This window comes from Neofelis nebulosa, chromosome 6, assembly GCF_028018385.1.
Source record: "Neofelis nebulosa isolate mNeoNeb1 chromosome 6, mNeoNeb1.pri, whole genome shotgun sequence".
NCBI lineage: Eukaryota > Metazoa > Chordata > Mammalia > Carnivora > Felidae > Neofelis > Neofelis nebulosa.
The window spans coordinates 154,909,546-154,936,408 of record NC_080787.1 but is presented as its reverse complement, the minus strand read 5'-3'; the positions used below and the strand labels follow the sequence as shown (position 1 = coordinate 154,936,408).

Sequence of the window (26,863 nt, the reverse complement as noted above, 5' to 3'; positions counted from 1 at the left end):
CACCTCTTCCCTCTGTCTACCTCCTCCCTCTCTCCACCTCCTCCCTCTGTCCATCTACTCTTCCCTCTGACTGCCTCCTCCTCCCTCTGTCCACCTCTTCCCTCTGTCCACCTACTCCCTCTCTCTACCTCTTCCCTCTGTCCATCTCCTCCTGCCTCTGACTGCTTCCTCCTCCCTCTGTCCACCTCCTCCTCCCTCTGTCCATCTACTCCTCCCTCTGTCTACCTCCTCCTCCCTCTGTCCACCTCTTCCCTCTGTCCATCTCCTCCTGCCTCTGACTGCTTCCTCCTCCCTCTGTCCACCTCCTCCTCCCTCTGTCCATCTCCTCTTCCCTCTGACTCCTTCCTCCTCCCTCTATCCACCTCCTCCCTCTGTCTACCTCCTCTTCCCTCTGACTGCCTCCTTCTCCCTCTGTCCATCTCCTCCCTTGTCTACCTCCTCCTCCCTCTGTCTACCTCCTCCCTCTCTCTACCTCCTCCTCCCTCTGTCTACTTCCTCCTCCCTCTGACTGCCTCCTCCTCCCTCTGTCCACCTCTTCCCTCTGTCCACCTCCTCCCTCTCTCCACTTCTTCCCTCTGTCCATCTTCTCCTCCCTCTGACTCCTTCCTCCTCCCTCTGTCTACCTCCTCCCTCTCTCCACCTCCTCCTCCCTCTGTCTACTTCCTCCTCCTTCTGACTGCCTCCTCCTCCCTCTGTCTACCTCCTCCTCCCTCTGAATTCTTCCTCCTCCCTTTGTCCACCTCTTCCTCCCTCTGACTGCTTCCTCCTCCCTCTGTCCACCTCTTCCTCCATCGGACTGCCTCCTCCTCCCTCTGTCCACCTCCTCCTCCATCTGACTGCTTCCTCCTCCCTCTGTCCACCTCCTCCTCCTTCTGACTTCTTCCTCCTCCCTCTGTCCACCTCTTCCCTCTCTCCACCTCCTCCCTCTGTCTACCTCCTCCTCCCTCAGTCTACCTCCTCTCTCTGTCCACCTCCTCGTCCCTCTGACTGCTTCCTCCTCCCTCTGTCTACCTCCTCCCTCTGTCTACCTCCTCCCTCTGTCTACCTCCTCCCTCTGTCCACCTCCTCTTTCTGTCCACCTCCTCCCTCTGTTTACCTCTTCCTCCCTCTGACTGCCTCCTCCTCCTTCTGTCTACCTCTTCCCTCTGTCTACCTCATCCCTCTGTCTACCTCCTCCTTCCTCTGTCCACCTCCTCCCTCTGTCTACCTCCTCCTCCCTCTGTCTACCTCCTCCTTCCTCTGACCACTGTCCACACTGGCCCAGGAGATGGTGAGCTCTGGGGAGGGCAGGGTGTCTGACTGCTACCACTGTTGGGATTCACAAGTCTTTATTCTGCAGGCTGTCCCGTTAGTTGAGCCCACGGAAGCTGATGATGGGTTGTCTGTGCCACTGGGGATGAAGTGGCGGCCGGACGTGGCCCCGTCCGGGGCCCCTGCAGGGGAGGCCTCCTAGGGGTGCAGCCAGCACACGATGTGGGATGTGGATCCTCTCTGTCCTATTTCTTAGTCATCTAACTGCAGAAAGTAACATTTCCCGACTTCCCTTTAGGTTAAATATTTATTCTGCACATGATAAATTAATTCAGCCACAGAATAACTTCCTCAGCACATCGACCCCGGCGGCGTATGCTTTGCGTCTTCTCGGTCGTGACTTGTCTGCTTTGGAAAGACCTCCTCAGCCCGGCCGGTGTGAAACTTGTTTAAACCCTGGAACTTGCATTTTGTCTCTGAAGCCGAAAAGGGGAGTTGCAGCCAACCTCGCTGGTTGTATTTATAGCGTTTTATTTCCTGAGAGAAGACAGGAAAAGCCAGCGCCTGCCTGCCTTCCCCTCTCCCGTGGCTCCGCCTCTGCCGTCCCCCAGCTGGAGGGGCCGGCGGGAGCGGGCAGCCCAGCACCCGTGTGCCAGGTGCTCGGAGCGAATGCGAGATCGGAGGGGGATTATGTCACTCCTTCGAAGGATGGATTGAACGCGCTTCCTCCCGGGTCTGACTGACAGCACCACCCAGGAGACCGGAGCATATAAAGAGGAGGCTGCTGACCCCCGCTCCGCACGCCGTGGACCTGGTCCTCCGGGCTCCGTCCCCGGCACCCAGTCAGCCCTCGCCACAGCCGTTCGGCGTCCCAGGTAAGAACTGTATAAAAGATTTACCTTGTAAAAGTTATTAGAAAGCCATTGCGTTGTACTTTAATTTTCAGAAAAGGCTGTTTTGGTTTCTGAGGAGGGAGAAGGAAAAGTGCAAACCGATCTATGCTGTAAGGTGAAGCTTGACCGTTAACGCGTCTTCGCACTTGGAAGCCTCGCGTCCGCAGCGGCCGCGCCGCGAGCTCCCTCGGAGGCGGTCTGGTCCCACGGTCCTGGTGCCTTCTGCGAGCGTACCTGCCCGTGAGCCGGGGCGCACGCTTGTGTCTTGGTCATTGATGGGGGACCCTGAGGAGGGCGTTAGAGAAAAGCCCTCCTGAAAAAGTGAAAACGGTCACGAGAGAGGTTACAGACACTCCAATTCTAAGCGTCTCTGACAGTGAGAGTGTGCTTGAGTATCAGGGAGGAGCAGCATACACTGTGGGTGTGTGAGGAGCCCGGGGACCCCCGCCCGGCTGTGGCTACAAGCGGGGGACGATCAGCACCAGGAGAGGCCCGGGCGGCACCAGAAGGCGCTGCTGAGCCACGGGGGGCAGGAGGCTCCCGTGTGACCGAGCCCCTCTCGAGGGAGGGACCGCACACCTCCCGGTGGTGACCGTTGCTCGGATCGCTCGTACAAACGGGTGTGAACACATCTGTGTGAGTTCTAATCACATTCTGCTGCAGAAAGTCTTTGGAGAAGATGGAGCCATGGACACACTGTGAGTGTGTGTCCGGGTGCCTGACTGCGTGTCCTAGGACGTGACACGGCCCGGGTGCTGCTGTGGGCCAGCCATGGGCACGGAACGGCTGGCCCAGGAATTCCTGGTCCCGCTGTGCCCTTGCCGCCGTCGCGCTCCCACCGGACACCGTGGGAACCTCTCACTCATGTGACCGACGGCAGAGCGTGCATACCCAGAGATGCTCCGCTTCCAGGGGACAGAGGGCTTGATTTTGTTGGAACGGAGTTCCGTTTACGCTGTGTAGCTGACACTTGGGAAGCTGGGCCCCCAGGACTTGAAAAAGCACATTTTGGACGGAGCCCGGTTTGCCAGAGCCAGCTGTCCCCTCTGCGGGGACAGACGGCACACATCTGGTCCAGGGGACACAGGGGAGGCGTTCCGGAGGTGCTGGCCCCGTTTCCTCCTAAAGCACGAACGCGGTGCTCACTGAGCGCCAGGTGTGGCTCTGAGCACCCGAGTGTTGACGCGTGTGGCTCAGTCCGTTGAGGAACCTATTAGCGGCACGGCTGCCCCCCGGAGAGCCGCGGGGAAAGCGGGCCAGGGGGACAGCCACGCGGCACGTTCAGCAGATGCCTCTGCGCCCACCGTGCCGCGTGAGCCTCTACAGTGTTAACTCGCCGAACTCATTTCTCACGGTGACCTTGTCTGGCACGGGATTTACACAACTATTCCTCATTCTGCAGGTGAGGAAACTGAGGCAGGGAGGTTGGGCCGCGAGGGCTTGCTCGCCGGGGCCACGTGAGAACAACGGTGCCCCAACTTGTTTGTGAGGAGGTTGTGAGCGGCGGGAGCTGGACTCCGGAGGGATCCCAGGGGCCTGCAGAGTGGCCTCTTCTCCTGGGGAACATTCCTCCAGCCCAGGAGGATGACTGTTTCCAGTTTACCAGATGCTTCTGGGGGGCGGGGGGGGGGGCACTCCTTAGGATTTCTGCGACCCCGAGGCGCTAACGAGCTTTGCCGTCGTCTGAGAGCCGGGCCGGGGTCCCGGTTTGGCTTTGATTCAGAGCCGGATGCCGCCCACCGCTGGGAGGGAGCTCCGTGCCCCGCGCGCCCCTGCGAGATGCTGGCACGGGAGCCCCGAGGCGGGGCAGGGGTTAACGGCGGAGCGGGCTTCCGTCCAGGTCTCCTGACTCCCGGCCCAGCGTCTGCTGGCCTGAACCATGCCAACTGAAAATCCTCAAGAATGGAAAAACAGGCCCGCAGGAAAATAGAACAGCCGAGTAAAAGTGATTGCTAAGTAGAATGCTATGTTTTCCTGTGGTTGGGACACACCGAGTTCAGTTTATTTCTCCTGCGTACAGTTAAGGTTTATTCTAAGTTAGGCCTGACTTTTTTCTTCTTGGCCATCTGCTCAACGGTGCCTTCGTAGATTATTGTCTCGATGGTGCCGGAATTTTTCTAAATTCACACTTCCTGGGTTTCAGGCCTGGCCACGCTCACCAGCGGCCTTGGCCTGGGCCAGCGCTTAACTTTTCCGGTCCTTCACTTACCCATCCGCAAAATGGAGATGATAACAATAGTATTTGCCTCTCGGGTCGTCGTGAGATCTGATAACATGAATATTGGGAATGTGATCAGCGCCCTGCTTTGTCAACAAATGCTCGTCCAATGATAGGAGCTCGAGTCGGAAGAGCCCCACTTGAAAGGCCCGTTTCTTACCCGGCTTTTACTTCCCACAAATGCACTTACTGCTGGTTTCGAGGCACAAACCGCGTAAACGTTCGTGTGGGTGAAGACTGCGGTCGACACTGGAAATCACTGCCGTGCGTGTTGTGCGCCTGCGTAACCAGGGCCTGGCTTGTCCACAGGGTTCCTCCGCCGAAGCAGGATGCTCTGGGATCTGGTCCTGCTCGCCCTCTGGGCTGCGTCCGGCGCGCGAGGTGAGTGTGGACAGTGGCTCTGCTTGTCGGAGCCGCTCGTGCCCCCGCAGGTAAGGCTGTGGCTGAGGTTCCTACCAGGGTAGAACATTCAGAACTTCCTTTTAAATAAATATTTACTTACTTCTGAGTCCACGTAAGAGGAAATTATTTCTTATTTTTAAATCTTTGCCTAAGTTTGTTAATTAATTAATTAATTTAGAGAGTGCATGTGCATGAGTGGGGGGGGAGGAGCAGAGAGAGAGGGAGAGAGAATCCCAGGCAGGCTCTGCACTGACAGAATGGAGCCTGACGCAGGGCTCGATCTCACGAACCACGAGGTCACAACCCGAGCCCAAATCAAGAGTCAGGCACTCAAATGACTGAGCCACTCAGGTGCCCCAGTAGGAAATTCTCTCTTTTTGGAAAATCTAGGTATTAGAGAAACACACTCTTTCGTCTGGTGACACAACACTGGCCATGCACAGTCAGCTTTTATATTTTTACACGCTAAGTTTCTAACGCTGGAAGGGCTTGGTGTTCTATAACTTCTTTTCTTCCTACTTTTTTTCCTACTTGAAAATGCAACATCAGTGTTTTTCCGTGTGCTTATTTTCACACAACATGGCCTTTAATGACTGGATAATATTCCATCCAAAGGTAGATCGTGCTGTTGTTTAGATCAGTCTCCAGGTACAGCATTACTCCAGCGTCGCCAGTGTAAGTGACGCCACAGGGAACCCAGCTGTGACTACGTCTCTCCCGGTATTTGAGATTATATCCTCAGGACAGGTTCCAAAAGGAACGTTGCTGAGTCAGAGCCGTTAACTCTTTAAGCATTTTGGCGGATTGCCCAGCGGCTCTGCCAAGGTGGTGGCCGGCTGACACCTCTGTAAGCAGCTCTGAAGCTCGTGCTTTGATTCGCCGCACAGGGGATGAAAAGCCATGCTTCGTTTAAACGTCCTGCTCAGTGAATTGCGTTGAATCATCTACCCTGTTACATTTTGGGAAGGTCCGGTCATCCAGATGGTGACTTAAAGCCCTTTACTCGCAGGCCTGAGACTCCCGCTGTCTCAGAGCCTTCCCCGGGGTGCCCAGCGGGGTTGCGGATAAACTTCCGCAAATGGAGACACCAGTGTAACTTGTGGGAGTCAGGTGGTCTCCATAAGAGAGCGGCGGAGAGAGCGTGGATAGCAAGGACAAAGACGCATTTCTTCTGCAGGAATTTTTTCTGGGCAATCAAATGGCAGAAGCAAGGCCGCGCCTAAGCCTCAGAGCCGGGTGGGAGAGCAGGAAGAGAGCCCGGGGCGGGACGGGTTCCGGAAGGTGCCCCAGGGCCCAAATCAGGGCAGCGCCGCCTCCCCCCAGGAGGCCTGGCTGCGGAGTGCGGGCTGATCGGGACACAGCCTTCTGGCGCCGGCTCGCTCCCGGACGGTCACGGACGAGCAGCCCGAGCAGCAGCTGCCTCCGGGGCCCCGCTGTGGGTAGCGGCCCGGGGAGGGAGGGGGTAACGGTGCCGCGTAAAAGCTGCCATCAGCACCCAGCGGAAAGGGGACACCCCCTGGGATCAGGGTCTGCTGCCCCGTGTGTAAAAAGGCCCCTCCGGGTTCGTGCCCGCGGTAACCTCCCTGCTCTGTCCCCACGGGCAGCTGGTGACCAGGACGAGGACACCGCCTTCAACCTTTTCAGCATCAGCAACATAAACCGGAAGACCATTGGGGCCAAGCAGTTCCGGGGGCCTGACCCCAACGTGCCAGCGTATCGTTTTGTCCGCTTTGACTACATCCCACCCGTGAGCGCAGATTACCTCAGCAAGATCGCCAAGATCGTGAGGCAGAAAGAGGGCTTCTTTCTCACGGCCAGCCTGAAGCAGGACCCCAAGTCCCGGGGCACGCTCCTGGCTCTGGAGGGCCCCGGCGCCTCCCAGAGGCAGTTCGAGATCGTGTCCAACGGCCCGGCCGACACGCTGGACCTCACCTACTGGATAGACGGCGCTCAGCACGTTATCTCCCTGGAGGACGTGGGCCTGGCTGACTCCCAGTGGAAGAACATCACCGTGCAGGTGACAGGGGAGACCTACAGCTTGTACGTGGGCTGCGACCTGATCGACAGTTTCACGCTGGACGAGCCTTTCTACGAGCGGCTGCGGACAGAAAAGAGCAGGATGTATGTGGCCAAAGGCTCTGCTCGAGACAATCACTTCCGGGTACGTACAGCAGGGTCGCGGCCGTGGCACGAGGCACGGGGACGGGCTCTGCTGGGGGCTGAGCGGCAAGGGCATCTCTTAACGTGATGCCGTGTTGGAAGAGGTCAGGCCCGGGAGACACGCACCACGCAGACATACGTGGGCTCCCGCCACGTGCAGGCACACAGACGTGCACACACACACGCGCGTGCACACAAACGCACCCACATGGATACACACGCCCACACCCAATCACACGCATGTGCGCACACCCACCCACCCAATGGCACCCATGTGCTCACACTGTACATGTGTGCACACACCCACACAGACAACACCACACACGTGCACACGCACACACAGAGCACGCGCTGACACACCCAATCACACACATGTGTGCACGAACACCGTACGCATGCGCATGTGTGCACACTCACACTCACCTGGACAACACACGCACACACACACACATGCACGCACAGATAACACACCCCTTTCTAAACCACAAATAGGCAGGGCACGTGGTCCCGGTGTGCTTTTTACCTGGGCAAACGGCCGTCATTTTTCGGCCGAAGACGGATTTGGTGGCCAAGGAATCGGCCCCCTTGGAATGTTCTGGTAATCTCCAGACTCCCCGTTTAGCACTGAGAGGCGAGGAGAGCAGAGTAAGAGCCATGCTTTTTCAGGAGAGGGCTGTTGGTTTATGAGGGAAAAATTCCATGTTCATCTTAAAATATGTTCATGTTAAAATAGTTTTTGGAAGATCTTTCTAAAACCACACGGGTTTAGAACCTACAGCGCAGTGTTGGCACGTTATCGTGTGTCTTCTGGGGAAACGATCGTGCGTTTAAATTCAGTTGAGCCCGAGGCTGGCGTCCTTACCCGGTTGTTGAACTGACTTCTGGTGGCCGTCAGGAAGCCCCCGTGGCCCTGCCGTGGGAGCACAGACGCTCACCTTTGAGACCGAGTGTCCACGTCCGGGACCGCGTGCCCTTCCAAGCCCGTCAGCCGGACACCAGACTGACCCACGATAAAGAGAGTTCCAGGCTGCTGCGTGTAGCAGCACAGGAATAAGATGACATCTTGTGTTTTTAAAACGTCGTTTAGCTTGGCATCGTTTGATGTGTATCTGTTGCTCTATTTGTCTCCTCACGTGCATTCCAGGGTTTGCTGCAGAACATCTACTTAGTGTTCGAAAACTCAGTGGAAGATGTTCTAAGCAAGAAAGGTTGTCAGCAAAGTCAGGGAGGTAGGTGTGTTTTGAACAGTGTATTTCACATCTCATTTCTCGTCTCAGATGGATTTCTGCTGCGACGGGAGCGTGTATGCGCACGTGTGTGAGTGCGTGTATCCGCGCGTGGGTGAGTGCGCCTGTACGTGCATTTGCGTGCCCGTGTGTGTGTGTGTGTGTGTGTGTGTGCATGTGTATTGGGGGGCTAGTGGGGATTTAAGAAAAAATATTGTAATAAAGTGCCGTTATTGTCTCTGAAGGAGTTAGCTGGTCAACTCGGACATGCTGACATCTGAAAATGATAAACTGCTTGAAACAGTAATTTCGAACATATTTTAATAATACAAAATAATCAATTTCATAAACCAAAAGACCAATCTCTGCATTTTAACATGATTACACGAAAATTTTCCTGTCTGTTAACGGGTGACGATCATCTCTCTGGGTAACAGCATGGGTATCTGTCGGCTACGTTGATGGAGGTTTTCTTCACTCTTCACGGCTGTTGACACAGCCCTATTCTGGAAACATTTTCGCTGCCTGAACCATTGACAGATAATCCTGCATCGAATGCTCTAATCGCAGTTTGAATTTACCTCCAGCCATAATTGCCTACATTTTCTTGAGCATTTAATTTATGAAGTTCACTCTGCTGGGCTCTTTAAACTCAGTGTGTCACTGAATCTTCAAAACACCTTAGAGACAGGCTCGTTCATTTTACCATAAAGAAACAGAGGCTCCGGGGGTCCCACCGCTGCCGTGTGTGACCACCTGTGTGCCCACCTGGGCTGAGAGTCTCCCAATATGGTTCACGGTGTGATTTATTTGCACTGAGGCCCCTTCCTCATGTCAACTGTAAATTATGACAAAGATAAATCGTTTTCTCATGATCAGCGTGTCAGGAATACATAGGATGTGATGTCCGTAACGCACAGGTGCGGCTCTGGGACCCGCACCCCCCTGGAGCTGGGAGCTGTCACTCCCCCATCTTAGGCGTGGGGAAGCCCGCTCTGTTCCTCAGCCTGCATCCGGCTGGTGGCTGAGGGTCCCCCACGGAGTCCTCATCTTTGTCTGAGGCTATCCCCTGTCCTCCTGTCCTGTCCCCTGTCCCTCTGCCCTGTCCTCTGTCCCTCTGCAGATCTTCCACACTCACTCAGTGGAAATTCAGGGCAGGTGAGGATTAGAACAGCGCGTTTTGGCCGGACTGTGGCGTGAAGGGACATTTGTAACGGCTCCTGTGACCGGCCCCTCGTTTGCCGCAGCCGCTGCGGCTCAGACCTCACCCCGTGTCTGCAGCTTGGCTAACGTGCAAACTATTGGCCCCTGTGATTTTAGCCGCTGACTTTCTTGGGGGAGGAAGTGGTCATTAAAAAGCAAAAGTTTCAGGAGGGGCTAAGATAGTGAACAGACGTATGACACTAACCCCTCCGGGAAGGCTCAACAACACGGAGGCAGAGAGCGGCTCTCGGGACCCTGACGGACAGACTGTGCTTGTGTTTACGTAAAAGCTGAGCGTCATGCCTGGTGGTCTGCTCTGTGGGCAGGGGGGGACATTTCACCCTTGAGCGGGGGAAGGGCGCCCCGGTCCCGGTCCCAGCTCTGCCCCCGGGCGACCCTGCCAGGCCTTTCATCAGGGGGAGTAGACGCCCTGACTGTGTGTTGTCCTGTCCTGCTCAGGTCTGTCTGAAATCAGGCCCCGGGGCACATCTGTGGGTGCGGGACCGCTTCCCATCTGATACCTATGGTCAGTGACTGATGCGTTTATGTCCATGTGGTCTGTGCCCTTTTCCATGCAGTAAGCCAGGGGAACTCCTGAGGTCAGAGTGATTGTGGCAAGGATTCATGACCAAGTAGTAAGTCCCCAGCAGTAGTCCTGGCAGATCTGTAGCTTCCAGAAGGTGTAACTCAGTAGTGAGATGCTGAGAGAAACAGGGCATTTCACTCCTGTGACAGTGACTGGAGGGCTGGGGGCATGGCTGGGCCGGCCCGGCTCCCTCGGGGGATGACGCCTGTCTCCGGACCGGCCCAAGTGGTTTGCTGTTTGTGTCCTGGCCACGTACGTCCGATGCGAGAGCCCCAGGGGGTTTGTGCGGTTTCAGGGGCAGCGAGGGGGAGTCCCCAAGCTCGTGCTTCTGAGGGCGTCTGCCCTTCCCTCCAGAGGACACGGGAATGAGGGAGAGGCAGGTGAGGTTTGGTGGACACTTCTTGGCATGAAGACCGCCGGCTGCCTCCATCTTGATGCGGAGCGAGTGGCCAAAACAAAGGGTGTTTGGATAGAGAACAGGGTGAGCGAGGAGCTGCGGGGACATGTGCTGGGGAGCAGGCTCCGGGGCACAGGGACGGCTGTCAGCAAAGGAGGTGGTCACCTCTCCTCTGCCTGAGCCACATGTGGGTGCAGAGCCCCAGCCCCGGTGTTTCGCTCTTTCGTTCCGTCCTAAGCCCACGTCTGCGCGGCCGCTCTCCCCCGTGCTCACTGCACCCACTGCTTCCCGCAGCCGAAGCCAACGCCATCAGCGAGAACACGGAGACCCTGCACCTGAGCCCTCAGGTGGCCACGGAGTACGCGGGCCCAGGCGCGCACAGGAGGCCGGAGGTGTGCGAACGCTCCTGCGAGGAACTGGGCACCATGATCACCGAGCTGTCGGGGCTGCACGTCATCGTGAACCAGCTTCACGAGAACCTGCGGAAAGTGGTGGGTGCCTGGCGGCTGCTTCCTGCCATACAGGCGCGACCTCACCCGCAAGCCCCCTCTGACGCACTGACAAGGTGCTTGGCCCAAGCGCAGGGCAGTGGAGGGCAGGTGGGCCGGCAGAGGACCCTGAACGACAGATACCTGTGGCTCCATGTCCTCCAGGATGGCTCTTACCCGGGGGATGCTCGTGTCCCCGAGCCTGAACAGGATGGGTGTGGGAGGACTGGCCGCAGGTCCGGGACGTAAGGGGACGTCAGAAGGAAAACACCGTCTTGGGTCCCTTCAGGTTTAGAAAAGGGCACTGATGGGAGCCATGTTCTTGTAGCTGCGTGATCCGAGACAGGCCCTCAGCTGGGCCCAGGGGACGGGAACACATGGTGCCTAACAGAAGTGACAGGGGCAGCGGGGAAGAGTGGCTGGGAAGGTCTGCAGGTCTGGGGTCGCCTCACGCCCTGGTGGCGTCGCACAGCCGCTCGGCGGGCAGCCGTCCCCACCCTCTGCTCCACGTCAAGGGGCTGGGGATGGGGTGGGACCTGATCACCCTCACTCCGTGGGCAGTCAGGAGAATGGGCACGGCCAGGACACGCGGGTGGGGAAGCACCCGGAGGAGGCTGTGCCTCTTCTGGAACTTTCCAGCAGGTGTGTGCCCCTGGGGCAGGAATGGGGGCAAGAGTTCAAACAGTACCCCCGCCCGCACCCACTGCCTCCCGCTGAGCACCCACCGTGTGCAGGAGGAAGAGGTAGGGATTCAGAGGAGGGCGGGCAGACGCCGTGGGACGCGGCCACGTGAGTGGAGCACCCCTGGAGGGTGACAGGCGGTCGGCAGCCCGCTGGGATCGCTGGGACGTGACCCCGCGTGGCGAGGCCTCACGTGGCCCCAGCTCTCCTCCCGCAGAGCCGGCCGCAAGGCAGTCGGTGCTACGCGGGCCGGGGGCGCCCTTCCCTGAGGGAGGAGCCTCCTCTCCCCTCTGTGAGCGCGATGAGGACGTTGCTTCCGCCCACACGTAAACGTTTCCCTTGATCTTCCAGTCCAACGACAACCAGGTCCTCTGGGAGCTCATCGGCGGCCCGCCCAAGACCAGGAACATGTCCGCCTGCTGGCAGGACGGCCGCTTCTTCGCGGAAAATGAAACCTGGGTGGTAGACAGCTGCACCAAATGCACCTGCAAGGTGAGGGCCGGGGACACCTCTGCGCGGGGCAGGGAGGCGGGCTCCCCGGTCTCCCCTGCTGGCCGCAAACGCGCGCAGGTGCGCCGGGACAGCTGATACGAGGGCGGGCACGGGGCACCGACCGTAAGTAGGGCTCCAGCCCACCTCACCGCGTGGCACACGAGAGACAAGCTCCAGGAGGTGACCGGTCCGGCTCGTGTCTCCCGGGAGGCGGGAGGGGGCCGGGCGTGTGCAGCTTCAGGCCGCTCCTGGGGGCCTGGGGGTGCAGGTCACTGCCCACACAGAGGTCAGTGGGTAGCTTAGCCTCTTCCCCTTGGCGAACGCACCCCGTTCTCACGATGGCAGCCTCGGGGGTCGGGCAGCGCACGCCAGGTTGGTCCCCCGGCCTGCGGTGTGCGGAAGGCCCTCCTCTGTTTCCAGGGCCTGCGGCGTCGGGACGGGCACAGCCGCCCTCCCGGCCCTTGAGTCCCGCCCTTGCCCTGACGCCTGCTTTTGGAGACGAGGGCCACACAGACACCTTTCTCTGCTTGCAGAAATTTAAAACCGTTTGCCACCAAATCACCTGCCCGCCGGCGACCTGTGCCAACCCGTCCTTCGTGGAGGGAGAATGCTGTCCTTCCTGCTTCCACTGTTAGTGTTCGAGGAGCCTCGAACGCCTCTTGCTTGTTTGCTATCTTCCTGGTGACCCGCAGGCGGTGGAAGGGCTTAGCGGGATGGAGGGGAGGGATCAGGGCCACTTCACCCCGAGGCCGTCCACACCCACGACCTCGGAGTTCAGGGTCCTGTCGTGTCACCTGGCAGGGAGGGAGCAGTGCAGAGCGGGGACAGTAGGCCTCTTGGCTTCTGTCACTCTCCGTGGGCATCCCCACGTGCCCTCCGTCTTGCTGGGGAGAGCAGCTCTGAGTCCTGACCCAGGTGTGGTCGTCTGCCCCGCCAGGGACCCTGCTCGTGGGAGGGGGCACACCTGCTCTCCCGAGCGCACGGACTCTGCCTCGTGGGCCACTTCACGGGCGGTCCGTCCGTGGCAGGGTGGGCAGAGGCCCGACAGGCCCTTGTGCTTCCCACCAGCGCCGGACGGCGAGGAGGGCTGGTCCCCGTGGGCGGAGTGGACCCAGTGCTCCACCACCTGCGGGTCGGGCACCCAGCAGAGAGGGCGGTCGTGTGACGTCACCAGCAACACCTGCCTGGGGCCGTCCATCCAGACGCGGGCGTGCAGCCTGGGCAAGTGTGACCACCGAAGTGAGTGTCAGAGGCCACTCCTCGTCCGCAGGGCGGGGCCAGATCGCAGGGACGGGCTCTCCGGCTTGGGCGTGAGCAGACGCCTGGGACGGCCAGCCCCTGCCTCACCCTGATGTCTCCGTGTTCCTCTGTGTGCTAGTCCGGCAGGACGGGGGCTGGAGCCACTGGTCGCCGTGGTCTTCCTGCTCTGTGACCTGCGGCGTGGGCAACATCACTCGCATCCGGCTCTGCAACTCGCCCGTCCCCCAGATGGGGGGCAAGAATTGCAAGGGGAGTGGCCGGGAGACCAAAGGCTGCCAGGGCACCCCGTGTCCAAGTAAGTGGGGTGGAGGCGGGGGGTGGGCCCAGCGCAGGACTGGGCAGAAGAGACGTGCTGTCCCCTGGCTGGCTCCTTGCCGGAGCTGGCCTGAGGGTACATCCTGATGGTGAACCAGCTCAGTTAAATTACTGCTAACTAAGGGACAAGTCAGCCTGACCCCTGGGCAGTGTGACACGTGCCTTTACCGGGGGATGGGTAGACAGCATGGAACAGGGGGTCTCGGGAGACGGCCCCCTGCAGCCTGCAGCCAGCTGGCCCCGGGCCCCGGGGTGCCAGGACCCTGTTCCGGAAGCCCCGTTCACGAAGTGCAGAGACAGCCAGGGAAATGGGGAGTGCAGGGTGATCCTCTCGCTGCCAAGTTGTCCAATAAGATGAACTTGAGCTTCATGGGACGTTTCCGATGCGAGCACCCCTCACCTGGCAGGTGTGCCTGTGTGGGCAGCTTTCTGCCTCTAGACCCCGGTCTGTGGGACTTCTCCCCCTGGGAGGGAAAACAAAGCCAGCTGAAACCTGCCGTCCGCATCACCCCCGAGCTCAGGTTCAGGAAAGGTTGCTCTTTCCAGTTTCCCTCCCACGTCTGGAGACCCCGCTCCATCCCGGCTCTTACCCCGGGAGCCCCCGTGTAGGTCAGGCTCCGCGCTGACCCTCTGTGCTCTCTGCCCTCAGTCGACGGCCGGTGGAGCCCCTGGTCCCCGTGGTCAGCCTGCACGGTCACCTGTGCCGGAGGGATCCGGGAGCGGACGCGCGTCTGTAACAGCCCCGAGCCCCAGCACGGGGGCAAGGACTGCGTGGGGGACGTCCAAGAGCGTCAGATGTGCAATAGGAGGAGCTGTCCTGTAGGTGGGTGTGCGGGCGGGACACGAAAGCGCCTGTGTCCCTGTGGTCTGCACGCTTCAGCCCCTCTGAAGAAGCCACCGTGTTTTTATTCTGGTTAAAAACATAAAAATAGAAGACATAAAAAGTAGAAAAGTAGGAAATATAGAAGGGAGAGATTAGTTCTATGCTCATGAGGACAACTGCTTTTAACAGCCGTGCTCCTCCACGGTTTTGTGGAACATCCTGCGTGACGATGATCACCCGTCAGCCACCCATGCGCCTATGCGCCTGTAGCCTCTATCTTTACTATTTTTTTTTTATGTTTATTTATTTTTGAGAGAGAGGGAGACAGAATGTGCATCAGGGAGGGGCAGAGAGAGAGGGAGACACAGAATCCGAAGCAGGCTCCAGGCCCCGAGCTGTCAGCACAGAGCCCGACGTGGGGCTCGAACCCACGCACCGTGAGATCGTGACCTGAGCCGAAGTCGGACGCTTAACCGACCGAGCCACCCAGGCGCCCCTATCTTTTACTATTTAAAGATAAATTCTGGGAGGGCAAGCACGTTGCCAGCATGTACCAAGTGACTCAGTTTCCCCTTACTGAACCCGGGTGCTGGACAGACGCCTCCCCGGGCGCAGATGATTGCGTCCTGGCGGCCTCCCGGGTGCGCCCGCCCGAGCCGACCCCGCTCTGTGTCGTCCTTCGCAGACGGTTGCTTGTCCAACCCGTGCTTCCCTGGTGCCGAGTGCAGCAGCTTTCCAGACGGCTCCTGGTCCTGCGGCGCCTGCCCCGTGGGCTTCCTGGGCAACGGCACACACTGTGAGGACCTGGACGAGGTGGGTGCCCGGCCCGGGGAAGGGGTGCCCGCGGAGCCGGAGTCGGTGCTCACCCCCGCTCATCCCGCAGTGTGCCGTGGTCACCGATGTCTGCTTCACTGTGGGCAAAGCCCAGCGCTGCGTCAACACCAATCCCGGCTTCCACTGCCTGCCGTGCCCCCCTCGCTACAAAGGGACCCAGCCCTTTGGCGTCGGCCTGGAGGTGGCCAGGACGGAGAAGCAGGTGAGCAACCGACCGCTTGTGTTCTGGGAAAAGGCTGTAAATCAGTCGGGAAGACCCCAGAGCACTGGGGGGCAGTCAGAGAATACCAGGCGGTCTCCCTGGGCGAGGAGGCAAGGGGTGCTGACTCCTGGGAAGCAGGCGGAGGGCTGTCAGAGCCTGTCCACCACCCTGACCGATCAGCCTGGTGGGGGCAGACCTGAACTTTCCCGCAGGGAGCCCGAGAGGACTGGCGTGACCACTGTATGCTGGCGACCCCGCACGGTCACCTGCGGGCTTGGACCTCAGGGTCGCTTCTAGAGAGCAGAGAGCACAGCTCCGAGGCTCCGGGTCCCTGCGGCACCCGGCGGGGGGGGGGGGGCCCTGCACCCCTGCCCTTGTCCCGGAGCGTCCGCCTCAGACCCGCACGTGAGGGGTGGGGTCTCGGTGCGTCCTAACCACGAGGCCGCCTTCCCGCAGGTGTGTGAGCCTGAGAACCCGTGCAAAGACAAGACTCACGCCTGCCACAAGCACGCGGAGTGCATCTACCTGGGACACTTCAGCGACCCCATGTACAAGTGTGAGTGCCAGACGGGCTACGCGGGAGACGGGCTCATCTGCGGGGAGGACTCGGACCTGGACGGCTGGCCCAACAAGAACCTGGTGTGCTCCACCAATGCCACCTACCACTGCATCAAGGTGAGCGCTGGCCTCCTGCCTCCCCCCCACTTCCACCTCCTGCCTCCCCTCCACCCTCTGCTCCCCCCGCCGCTCCCCCCATCCCACCTCCCACTGGCTCCAGGAAGTCCCATTCAGGGCCACTGTGGCCACTTGCAGACCATCTGTTGGTCTGAAGAGCTGGGGGTGCGAGATGGTTCCCAGCTGCACCCCCGCTCCACCTGGGCTTCTGCTCTCAGTGAGGGAACTTGCTGGAGAAACTCAGGTTTCGCCCACGTTCATGGGACTAGGGGAGCCGGGCCACCAACCCTTCGCTGGCCGCAGACAGGCCCCAGGAGCTGTGCCTCGATGGGACCTAGGTCCCTGTGGATCTGTTTGGAGGCCACCCTGGAACTTCTGAGACCCAAGGGTGAACACGACTGAAATACACGCTTCACCACTGCCACGCAGGTTTGAATTACAACTCGGCTCGTTGAAGCCAAGTGATTTTTCTAATCACGCCGGTCACGGGGGAGAGGATTTGGACTCTATGCCCTGGATTCTGAACAGAGGTCTATGCTTGACTGCTGGCACCTGTTGGCTGAGGAGGGCGGAGGGTGCGAATGTGCAGAATGGGACTCTGACGTCGGGACGTGAAAGGTCTCCGGGGGTTCGGCCCTCCTCCAGGCTTCCAGAGCGGCAGCCCCTCCCTCTCCTTGGGTTTCTGCTCTCCCGTGGCCGCCGGGGTCCTGGGCACGGGGCACGAGCTTCCCTGGTCTGGAAGCATGGGCGGCGGTGCGGCGTCTCCAGGGCAGCCTTGAGGAGAAACACGCGTGTCCCTGGCCTCGCCCCCACTGAGGACAGCGCGTGACCCTGGCACCGTCAGCTCCGTGCCCGAGGGTTTACCCTCCGCCCCCCCGAGTGTTGTTATGACTCGTGTGTGCCCTCTGATTGCAGGACAACTGCCCCCTGCTGCCGAATTCCGGGCAAGAAGACTTTGACAAGGACGGCACCGGTGACGCCTGTGACGATGATGACGACAATGATGGCGTGGACGATGAGAAGGTGGGGGTGGCGGGGAGGAGAGCTTTGTCCCGGGGGCCCCGCACACGCAACCCAGCCCTGACAGGGCGCAGGCCGTGTGCAGCGTGCGGTGACCGGCCAGCGCGGCTGGCCGTGGGCGTCTGCGTGCAGGGGACCGCCTGCCCTCCTGTGGGTGCCAGCTGGGGCGCCGCTGTCCCCACCATGAGTGATGTGCTTGCCTTTACTGAAACCTGTGGGGAAACTATCCACCAGGTGACTTCACATTCACAGAAGGGACAGACTAGGCTGCCTGTCTCCGCACAGCCTCACCACACCTGCCTCTCCTGACCCACTAACCCCTCACCCACTCGCTCACGTGACGCTGGCAGACCTGTTCTCAGCGTGACGTATACGGTTATGTCGTCTCTGCCATGAAATCTCTCCATTTCAGCAGCAGACGCATAAATAATCAGAAAGTGGTTTGACGGCAGGAAAGCGCGGGGCCGAGGCCGACTGGCTCCGTGTGGGTCGCCTGATCCTCCCGGAGTGAGTGATGTGCAGCCCAGCGACGTCCTCGCGGTGTCAGATGTCCTCGCGGTGTCCCAACCTCTTCCCTTGCCTTTCCGTAGGACAACTGCCAGCTTCTCTTCAACCCCCGTCAGTTCGACTATGACAAAGATGAAGTCGGGGACCGCTGTGACAACTGCCCGTATGTGCACAACCCGGCGCAGATCGACACGGACAACAACGGCGAGGGCGACGCGTGCTCCGTGGACATTGACGGAGACGGTCAGTTCTGCCCCTGCCGCGGACGCGTGTCTGCCGCCTGGCGCTCCGTCCCGTGGGTGCCACACAGGCTCAGTCGCACCTGCAGACCGGTGCCAGGGTAGACGGTGCCTTAAGCTGTTCTCGCGGGAGCCCAGCCTCGCCAGGCCCGTCCTTCCCGGGGTCGCTGGCGGGGTCGCCAGCCTCAGGAACTCCCTTCGTGAAACCACGGATGTGGCATCTTCCTTCTGTGACCCAGGCCCCTAGTCCTGTGCCCCGTGTCCTTCACGCTTGTGTCCCCTGTTGGCACTTGTAACCGCGTCCCCATCAGAGGTCCAAGTGTTCGGTCCTGTGTCCTCACCAAACCACACTGCAGGCAGGCACGTCTGCCGCCCTGTTTTTTCTGCCCACACCCTTACTTCCAGCTATTCACGGCACGGCCATGGCAAAGCACCCCGAGCGTCCCCGGCTGTTAGGAGCCTCGGACACCATCAGGCCACATTCAGCCAGAGAGGCCGGTGCCCCGGAAAGGAGCCCATCCGCCAGCGGCAGTGGTCGCCCGCCGCCCACCAGGCGTCTGCAGGCTGAGCCGACTCACGCCTCTCTGTGTCTCGGCAGCGGCTGGAGCGCACGCCAGCCCTTCTTGGGGGTCTGTTCGCGCTGCCCCCTGCCCTGCTCCCTCGGGCCCCACCTGGCCCGGGCGAGAGGAGCCTCGGCCCGTCTCGCGCGCTCCTCTAGATGCAGCGATCGTGAGGGTTGGCTGTGCCATCGGACGGGGTTGCTGCTGCCCCTGTAAATTCAGGTTTCTCACGGCCCCAGTGTCCTGGGATCCACTATCCACTTCCAGGGCTCTTGAAGTAAGGTATTGCACCTGCCAGCCTCTGCCGTGGGCACGCTCCTCCGTGTAGCATGTCCATGCTCAGTTCCTACGGGCTCGCGGCCTGTTTGTGGAATGGATCCGGGGGAAAGACTCGACACGGGGAGCTCAGAGGTGACACGTGTGAACACGGGTGACAGCTCCTTGCCATGCAGAATCACCCGGAAGCCTCCGAGAGTGGCTCTGTTTTAAACTAAGGCATCTTGGGCTTCAATGGGAAACCTGACATATGGTCTTTCACGATCGGATAATATTTACACTTTCCCGTATTCTTAGCTCCTTTTTTACGAAACCGAAGTTCGGCTGTAAGTTACTTAATGTGCCGGGAAAAGCTCTGTGCTCTTTCTAAGCTAGCACACTCATTTTCCCCGAACATCTGCAGACGTCTTCAACGAGCGGGACAATTGTCCCTACGTCTACAACACGGACCAGAGAGACACAGACGGGGATGGCGTGGGCGATCACTGTGACAACTGTCCCCTGGTGCACAACCCTGATCAGGTAATTGATTAGGTGACCGATGGGGGTGTGTGTGAGCAGAAGGGGGGTCAGGGCACCTAATCGTTCATGGATATATGTGTCTTTGTGGCTTTCCATTAGTGCTGCCACGCAGGGACAGCGTGGGCTTTTCAATAATTTCAATTGAAAACTTATTGAGCAGGCTTCAATCTCGGCGGCCACGGCTGCGTTCGTGGGCCCTCCCTGTCTGAGGGGACCGGGCACCCGCCCTCTGCTATCTGCCTGTTTCCCTGACACAAACATGGGGACTGGCTTCTCTTCCAGACTTGCCTCTGGAAGACACAGAACGTAAGGTGTTGCTGTCCTATGTGGGATGCACTGTTGCAGATGACATCACAAAGGCGCTTGCTTCTCCGACCTCTTCTTTCCGGGAAGCGAGTCCATGTAGCTGGGTCACACAGGGTGCCGCCCAAGTCACAGACTCCACTGCTCGTCTGCAGCAGGGGGCGGCCCAGCCCCAAGGTCTGCGGCCACGACCAGCCTGGCGCCCGTCCACCCGGCAGGTGCTCAGCCCGTTCCCTGCCCTGTCCCCCAGACTGACATGGACAACGACCTCGTGGGAGACCAGTGTGACAACAATGATGACATCGACGACGATGGCCACCAGAACAACCAAGACAACTGCCCCTACATCCCCAACGCCAACCAGGCCGACCACGACCACGACGGCCAGGGCGATGCCTGTGACTCAGACGATGACAACGACGGGGTCCCAGACGACAGGGACAACTGCCGGCTTGTCTCCAACCCTGGCCAGGAGGACTCCGATGGTAGGTGCTCCGCCCCCTCGGGCGATCCATGCCCCTCCCCCTTGGACGATCTGTGCCCCGCCCCCTCGGATGATCCGTGCCCCGCCCCATCAGATGGCAGGCGCCCCGCCTCCTCAGACAGTATGTGTCCCGCCCCCTCGGACGATCTGTGCCCCACCCCCTCGGGCGGTCGGTGCCCCGCCTCCTCGGACAGTATGTGTCCCGCCCCCTCGGACGATCCATGCCCCACCCCCTCGGGCGATCCGTGCCCCGCCCCCTCGGGCGATCCGTGCCCCGCCCCCTCCGGCGATCCGTGCCCCGCCCCTGTGCAGCAGCTTCGCGCGTGCCCGCCAGCCCATAGGCTCCACGCAGAAGCTATGAGCGGTCTCTGCAGAGACGTGCCTGTCACGAGCGGGATGAGGTGGGATCTGGGCTCAGAGAGGGTTGGGGATTTATTCTTTCAAGGACAAAGCAAAGGAGAAGGGGGTGTGAAACGTCAGGAAAAGGAACGGGGCTCCCCGCGCGGCCCGCAACCAGTGGGCAGCGTCGGGGGCAGGGTCTTGAGGAAGTGGGGCCACGGGGAGGGTGTGGAGTAGGCGGCCAGGTGCACGCCGTGTTCGGGGGTCCCGGGGGAGCCTTGAGAAGGTGGCTTCGGGGGCCCCCGCGCGTGTGGGCCGCCCAGCCTTTGGGACCTGAGACGGGGTGTGGGCGTCCGAGCCAACGTGACTCACAGGGATCTGAGGGCGGCTCCGGGGGTCACCGCAGAGCCACGCGGCCGACTCCAGCAGGGGGCGGGAACCCTGCCTGGAGCGAGCAAGGCTCGGCTCAAGCTGACCCGCGGGAGCCCCGGGGGCGGGCCGGGGTGGGGAGAGGCCGGCCCTGAGCGCGCGGTGTGCTTTCCGGCTCCTCCTGCGCGAGCGAGCGTGGGCCTCAGGTGCGCTCAGCCCAGCAGACCCCGCAGGACGCGGCGGGAATCAGCCGGGCTCCGTGCCTGTTCTCCTGGTGAAACGAGCTATCGCTGAGAACATTAACGTCCGTCCCCTGGACGGGACAGCTGTGGGGGTCACAGGCCAAGGCCCCCCGCGCCTCCCCCCACCGGTGATCTGGGGGCCTGCCAGGCCCGCACCCCGCCCACCACCTCCCTGGACAGGTTGAGAAGAAGGTTCCAGAGAAAAGTCTGTACCTCCCCAAGGAGAGTCATTGGTAGAGTAAGAGCTCCGCTGTAAATCCGAATAGGTTTCAGGCAAGGGTGATGATGAAAGTTGTCAGGAGACGTTCTGGAACCTGTCAGAGAATAAGCTGGAGGTGCAGCCCCCGCCCCCCGCCCCCCACCCCCAGCCTGAGGCCGAGTCTCGGGGGACACACGCGGGGGTGAGCAGGAGCCTGCTGTCCACACTCTGAGCACCGCGCCAGGCTCCCGGGAGCCCCCCAGCCCCACGCAGTAGGGAGGATGAGCACGAGGGCCCCACAGAGCACCGAGGAAAGGCTGACGGCCAGCCTCCCACCGTGTGTTCTCTTTCTATCCGCCGCCAGGGGACGGGCGTGGGGACGCTTGCAAAGACGACTTTGACAACGACAGCATCCCAGACATCGATGACGTGTGTCCCGAGAACAGTGCCATCAGCGAGACCGACTTCAGGAACTTCCAGATGGTCCACCTGGACCCGAAGGGCACCACTCAGATCGACCCCAACTGGGTCATTCGCCATCAGGGCAAGGAGCTGGTGCAGACGGCCAACTCGGACCCCGGCATCGCTGTCGGTGAGCCTGCGAGATTCGCACCGCCCTTCGTGGTTCCTGGGGGCAGGGTGCCCACGGGGCACGCGGGAGGCTCTGTAGAGCCGTGTGGTGGGGTCAGGGTGGTCTCTCGGGTGCCCGTCCTTCCACGCCTGCCAGATGGTCTCGACGGAGGGAATGGGGAAGCAGGCATCCGTGAGGTCGTGCTCAGTTAGCCATCTTATGTGTGGATTTGATTTACAAGATACTATGTCATACAGTAACGGTCTGCCAGACTCGGGAAGTGGGGTCTGAAGATGTTAGTTAGATCCCAGACATTCATGAACCCCAGAGCCAGGAAGCGGAGGTGGGTGTGAGACAAGGGCCCAGCCCAGCCTCCTCCGGCCCGGGCCCGCCGGTCCCGGGGCCGACCCGGGCACGTCCTCCGGGGCCGGGCCCGCCTGAACCTCACCACCGAAAGTCCCCTTTGACATCCAGGTTTTGACGAGTTCGGGTCCGTGGACTTCAGCGGCACGTTCTACGTCAACACCGACCGGGACGATGACTACGCCGGCTTTGTCTTCGGCTACCAGTCCAGCAGCCGCTTCTACGTGGTCATGTGGAAGCAGGTCACCCAGACCTACTGGGAAGAGCAGCCCACGCGGGCTTACGGCTACTCGGGCGTGTCCCTCAAGGTGGTGAACTCCACCACGGGCACCGGCGAGCACCTGAGGAACGCGCTGTGGCATACCGGGAACACGCAAGGCCAGGTGAGGCGCCGGGAGCACGCTCAAGAGAGCCGTTCTCGCCCCGAAGATGCCCAGCCTTTGTGTTTTCCTTAATTGTAACCCAAGTGACAGTAATTTTAACAGTCCCGTACTGAGCTGCCTGCCTGATTAAAGACGCCATGCCTGGTCTTGGTGTTTCCGTAAACACGGTCGATGATCCTCTTGTAAGTTACGTGTGCTTCTACTGTCTTCTAGAGGTGAGGACAACTGGGTTTTCAAAGGCCCACTGTTTTGCCCAAGGTCCCACGTTGAGGAAGCAGGGGATCCGGAATCGCACCCGTGGCTCTGGCTCTGACGCCTGTGCCGGTGGCGCTGACCTGCTGGCCCCTGTCGGCGGACTCGGGTCCGCTCCCGAGGCTCATGGCCGCGTGAGCCACAGGCGCTCCCGTCCGTGCTGGGAGACGGCACCCGTACTCAAGACTGATGTTTTCTCAGGTGCGCACGTTATGGCACGACCCCAAAAACGTTGGCTGGAAAGACTACACTGCTTACAGGTGGCATCTGACCCACAGACCGAAGACAGGCTACATAAGGTGAGGGTGGCCCAGTGCCAGCGACCTCCACCCAGTGTCCCCAGCACTAGTGAGAGGCCAGGATGGGGGAGGCACAGACTCACAGTCTGAGCGTGAGGCTTCCTCGCCCACGTGCTGCCCTCCCGTCAGGGAGCCCTCAGCACGTGGGGTCCTGCTCCAGGCATTAGGTCGGGGCCCCCTCCCTACCACCTAGGCTCCGGCCTAGAGGGTGGGCCCAGCGCACGTGGCTTCAGTGTCACCCGAAGGCCACGGGGAGGGAGGCCGAGGTGGTGGGGACTGGAAAGCACTCTGGCTGAGGCTGAAGCACCTGTCGCAGGGAGGGGTGGGTGTTGGGGCGGCGCCCCGTGAGGACGGACCTCCCGCCCTCTGCCATTCACACCTTGTTTCTTTCCCCCGCACCCCTGTGTTCAGAGTCCTAGTGCATGAAGGAAAACAGGTCATGGCGGACTCGGGACCCGTCTATGACCAAACGTATGCCGGCGGGCGGCTGGGTCTGTTTGTGTTCTCGCAGGAAATGGTCTATTTCTCAGACCTCAAATACGAATGCCGAGGTGGGTGAGAACGCGGCTCTGTGGGCGGCTTGTGGCACAGAGTGGGGGAGAGACAGACATGCATGTAACTTTCGTGCCTTGAAAGGCACGTCACGGCAATACGCCGATGGCAGCCGCATCGTTTGCTGGCTTGCGTCGTGTCCTGTTTCGTTACGTGTTTGTTTTAAACTGAATGCGAATGTCTCTGGCGGAGCAAACACTTTCCAGTTATCCCCAGGCTCTGCGCATTCACCTTGCGTTCCGTCCTGTGACTGTGCATTCCTTACAGCTTCTGGGCCCCCCACGGCATTTTAGATTTTAGATTGCTACCTTTGCTGAAAACGGGAAGGGAGGGAGGGAGGGGGGAGGGAAGGAGGAGGGAAGGTGGAAGGAGAGAAGAGGGAGGGAAGGGGGAGGGAGGAAAGAGGGAAGGAGGAAGGAGGGAGGGAAGAGGGAGGGAGGGAAGGAGGGAAGAGGGAGAGGAAGGAGGGAGGGAAGGAGGAAGAGGGAGAGAGGAAGGAGGGAGGGAAGGAGGAAGAGGGAGAGAGGAAGGAGGGAGGGAAGGGGGAGGAAAGGGGAAGGGAGGGAGGGAGGGAGGGAGGGGGTCCTCTGTAGTTATCTGTCTAGAAAGATACTTGGCTCACCGTAGTGTCTGACCCCATACCTTCACGAGGACATGAAAACATTCCCTCCTACAGATGAGGTCAGTGAGGCTCTGAGATGCTTCTCAAAATTCACACACTGAAAATTCCCCACAAGGGGAGAAAGGGAACGCGAGCACATTGCTTCTGGCGAAGTCTCCTCAGCCCTCCGCGGGGCAAAGACCCGACGCGTTCCCACACACGCCACCCTTCGCACACCCGTCCGTACTGTGGAGGCTTTTTAAAATTAAAATGATATTTTGGTTGCAGGTAAAACAAAACAAAACGAAGCAAAACCCATGGTGCAGCCACCCTCGTTCTGTGTATTGTTTATTTTGTAGATGTCTAAACAAGACCGGCTGCATTTCCAGAAACGTACTGTAGACGCTGTTGCCTAGACCCCTAGTCTGTGCTGGTGCTTCCGGCTTCGCTCTCTTTAGCAGCAGCTCCCGTCCTTGACCCTGACGCTGGGGGTCCTTCACCGACATCAACCCCACGCCCAAGCGCCTTCAGAGGGGACTGGTCGTGGGCCCCACAGGTGAACGTCCGGCCCAGAAGACAGCTTGATGATGCAGGAGATTCCGTGCAGCGACAATTGAGCTCGGCATTACATCGCTTCTTGTTTGTTTAAAAAGAATGACGTTTACATATAAAATGTAATTACTTACTGTATTTATGTGTATATGGAGTTGAAGGGAATATTGTGCGCAAGCCATTATCATAAATCAAGCAGAAAAAAATATCGCTGCACGACTTTCAGTGCTTAAAGCCATTTCCACTCTTGGGTCCGAGCTGTCCCACAGCAGCCAGTCCTGTCGGGTTCACGGAGTCTGGAGTCGTGCTGGTAGCAGAGGTCGGGAGATCTCGTCCGACGTGGGGGGCCAGCTCTCTAACTGGAACTTGAGTGGTGGTCACGAGGACAAACGGAAGCCCCTTCCCCCACTGTCCCCCCCCGCCCCCCACAGCGGTGGAGTCCGAAGTCCCGTACTTGGCCTCCGTTGGTGAAGTTAGCGGAGAGAAGTGGGCGCTCCCACCGCGGTGGGCTGGAGGGAACTCCGCGTGTCCCTTGGTTCTGCTCTCTGAGCGCCAGGGTCTCTGCGTGAGTCTTTTCCGGGGCCCGGCTCCAGACCACGCGTCAGCAAGAGCACTTTAGCATCTAATTCCTCCTCTGGGCTTTGCAACTCTGCAAAAGTTGCTTACCTAGTTTGGCAACACTTTTCATTAAGGTTCCAGTTAGAAATGTTAATATTTATTAAATGACTTTAGGATGCAGCTTCATTCACCATAACTTATTTTAAATGTGTCAAGTAACACACGTATAGCATGATTTCTAGGGATACACGTAGAGCACACATATGATACAAAGATGTAGTTACAAGGAAATACCTTCCTGCCGAGATACAAGCTTTACAATATGCTGTTGTCACGACAAAGCGTGTTTCAAATGAAGGGGAATAAATAAATGATGACGAAGACTTGATAAAGGAACCTTAATTTATACTGTTGCCAACACACTAATCCAGTATGTGCCCCTGTTCTCTGCTGTACGTAGGATTTGAAACCTTAAATGCTGAAGAAAAATCAGCATCAAGCCTTGCCAGACACACCTGTTAATCAGTCATACAATGATATACACGATTTTTTTTTGTTTTTTTTTGTTTTTGTTTTTTCGTTTTCGCTTTAAATTGCATGTTCTTTCTGCAGGAAATATTAATCTCCCTCCACATAAGGGGTTTAATAAGAGAAGTTTGTCTTACCTGTCTGATGCGGGCAAATGTTTCTCCCCTTTCTGTTCATAGTGATCTCGTTTCTATGTTTCTATCTCGATTCCATAGTGTGGAATACAGAGGATCCATAACTCTTGTCCTGACTTGCACATTTCATTTGATAAAGTTGTGTTTGTCGCTTCCTTTGAGGTTGACTTTTTGTTTTGCTGCACTTTCCACTTAGTTTTTGGAGCTGTGTTCCCAGACGGCGGGGGTTTGGGAACTGGACTAAATGTAACGGCCGCGGAGAGTGCACAGGTGTCCGTGTTGCTGTCGCTCGGACGAACAACGCAGTGCTGTGCGATGATGATGTGAATATTTAGAATGTACCATATTTTTTCAGTAAATTATTTATGTTTTTTTTTTGAACAAACTTCTCTTCCAGATTGATGAAACTTCATTTGTTTTGCCAAAGACTGTAAATATTTATTTATTTGTTCACATGGTCAGAATCTCACCACTGAAACCCTGCTTTTATCTAGCTGCAGCCTCATTTTTATACTTTAAAGATTAATAACAGGAAATAAATTGTAAAAAGGTTTTCTATAAACGAATCTCTTTCCCTTTTTTAAGAAGAATTAGCAGGGTTCCTGCTGGGGGGAAGGGAGACATACCCCAACAGGGAGGGGGTGAAGTGTTGCTCCCCTCAACGTGAGCCCGTTTGTCTGCAGGTCCCAGCTCTGCCCCCCACCCCCCCCACCGAGGTTAGGGTGTAGGTTTGGGGTCGTCGTGGAGAAGGAAACCCCGTGTGGGGCAGCCCCGCAGCCAAGCGGGACATGGCCAGTAGGTGCCCCTTCCCACCTGCGGCTCGAGCTGTGCAGCGAGTTTTGGGGGCGTCCCTGAAGGGACTCAGAGGAGCACTGACCGCCCGGGAGATGCCCCGTTAACACGC

The 26,863-nt window shown here is 59.1% G+C and overlaps 1 protein-coding gene and 1 long non-coding RNA gene across 4 annotated transcripts; one reads left to right on the top strand and one right to left on the bottom strand.

Moving 5' to 3' along the window:
* The first annotated feature begins 1,798 nt into the window (after positions 1-1,798).
* THBS2 (thrombospondin 2) lies at positions 1,799-26,521 on the top strand. 2 transcript variants are annotated; one of them, XM_058735940.1, is made up of 22 exons: positions 1,799-2,126; positions 4,672-4,743; positions 6,369-6,925; positions 8,069-8,153; positions 10,631-10,827; positions 11,857-11,997; positions 12,531-12,627; positions 13,066-13,236; positions 13,376-13,552; positions 14,222-14,395; positions 15,081-15,208; positions 15,279-15,431; positions 15,888-16,106; positions 17,022-17,129; positions 17,717-17,876; positions 19,112-19,230; positions 19,784-20,018; positions 21,531-21,758; positions 22,212-22,483; positions 22,937-23,034; positions 23,446-23,585; positions 24,547-26,521. In XM_058735940.1, exons 2-22 carry the CDS (start codon positions 4,692-4,694, stop codon positions 24,552-24,554), a joined length of 3,519 nt encoding a protein of 1,172 aa, XP_058591923.1. In that variant the 5' UTR covers positions 1,799-2,126; positions 4,672-4,691; the 3' UTR covers positions 24,555-26,521. The 2 variants fall into 2 exon arrangements, with proteins under 2 accessions (XP_058591923.1, XP_058591924.1); XM_058735941.1 differs by lacking the exon at positions 1,799-2,126 and adding an exon at positions 3,515-3,546.
* On the bottom strand, positions 13,230-17,721 carry LOC131515206 (uncharacterized). Of its 2 annotated transcripts, XR_009263514.1 has the most exons (4): positions 17,456-17,721; positions 14,271-14,482; positions 13,973-14,036; positions 13,230-13,430 (listed from the first exon to the last, which is right to left on the bottom strand). It is a non-coding gene; the product is annotated as an uncharacterized LOC131515206 (long non-coding RNA). The 2 variants fall into 2 exon arrangements; XR_009263513.1 differs by lacking the exon at positions 17,456-17,721 and having other exon boundaries at positions 14,271-15,199.
* Positions 26,522-26,863: the final 342 nt, after the last annotated feature.

Bases quoted from the DNA above. Each gene is read 5' to 3' on its own strand.
- THBS2 (XM_058735940.1), top strand. From the start codon at position 4,692: ATGCTCTGGGATCTGGTCCTGCTCGCCCTCTGGGCTGCGTCCGGCGCG. The intron at 10,828-11,856 runs GTGGGTGCCTGG...TTGATCTTCCAG, and splicing joins ACGAGAACCTGCGGAAAGTG to TCCAACGACAACCAGGTCCT. The intron at 15,209-15,278 runs GTGGGTGCCCGG...CTCATCCCGCAG, and splicing joins ACTGTGAGGACCTGGACGAG to TGTGCCGTGGTCACCGATGT.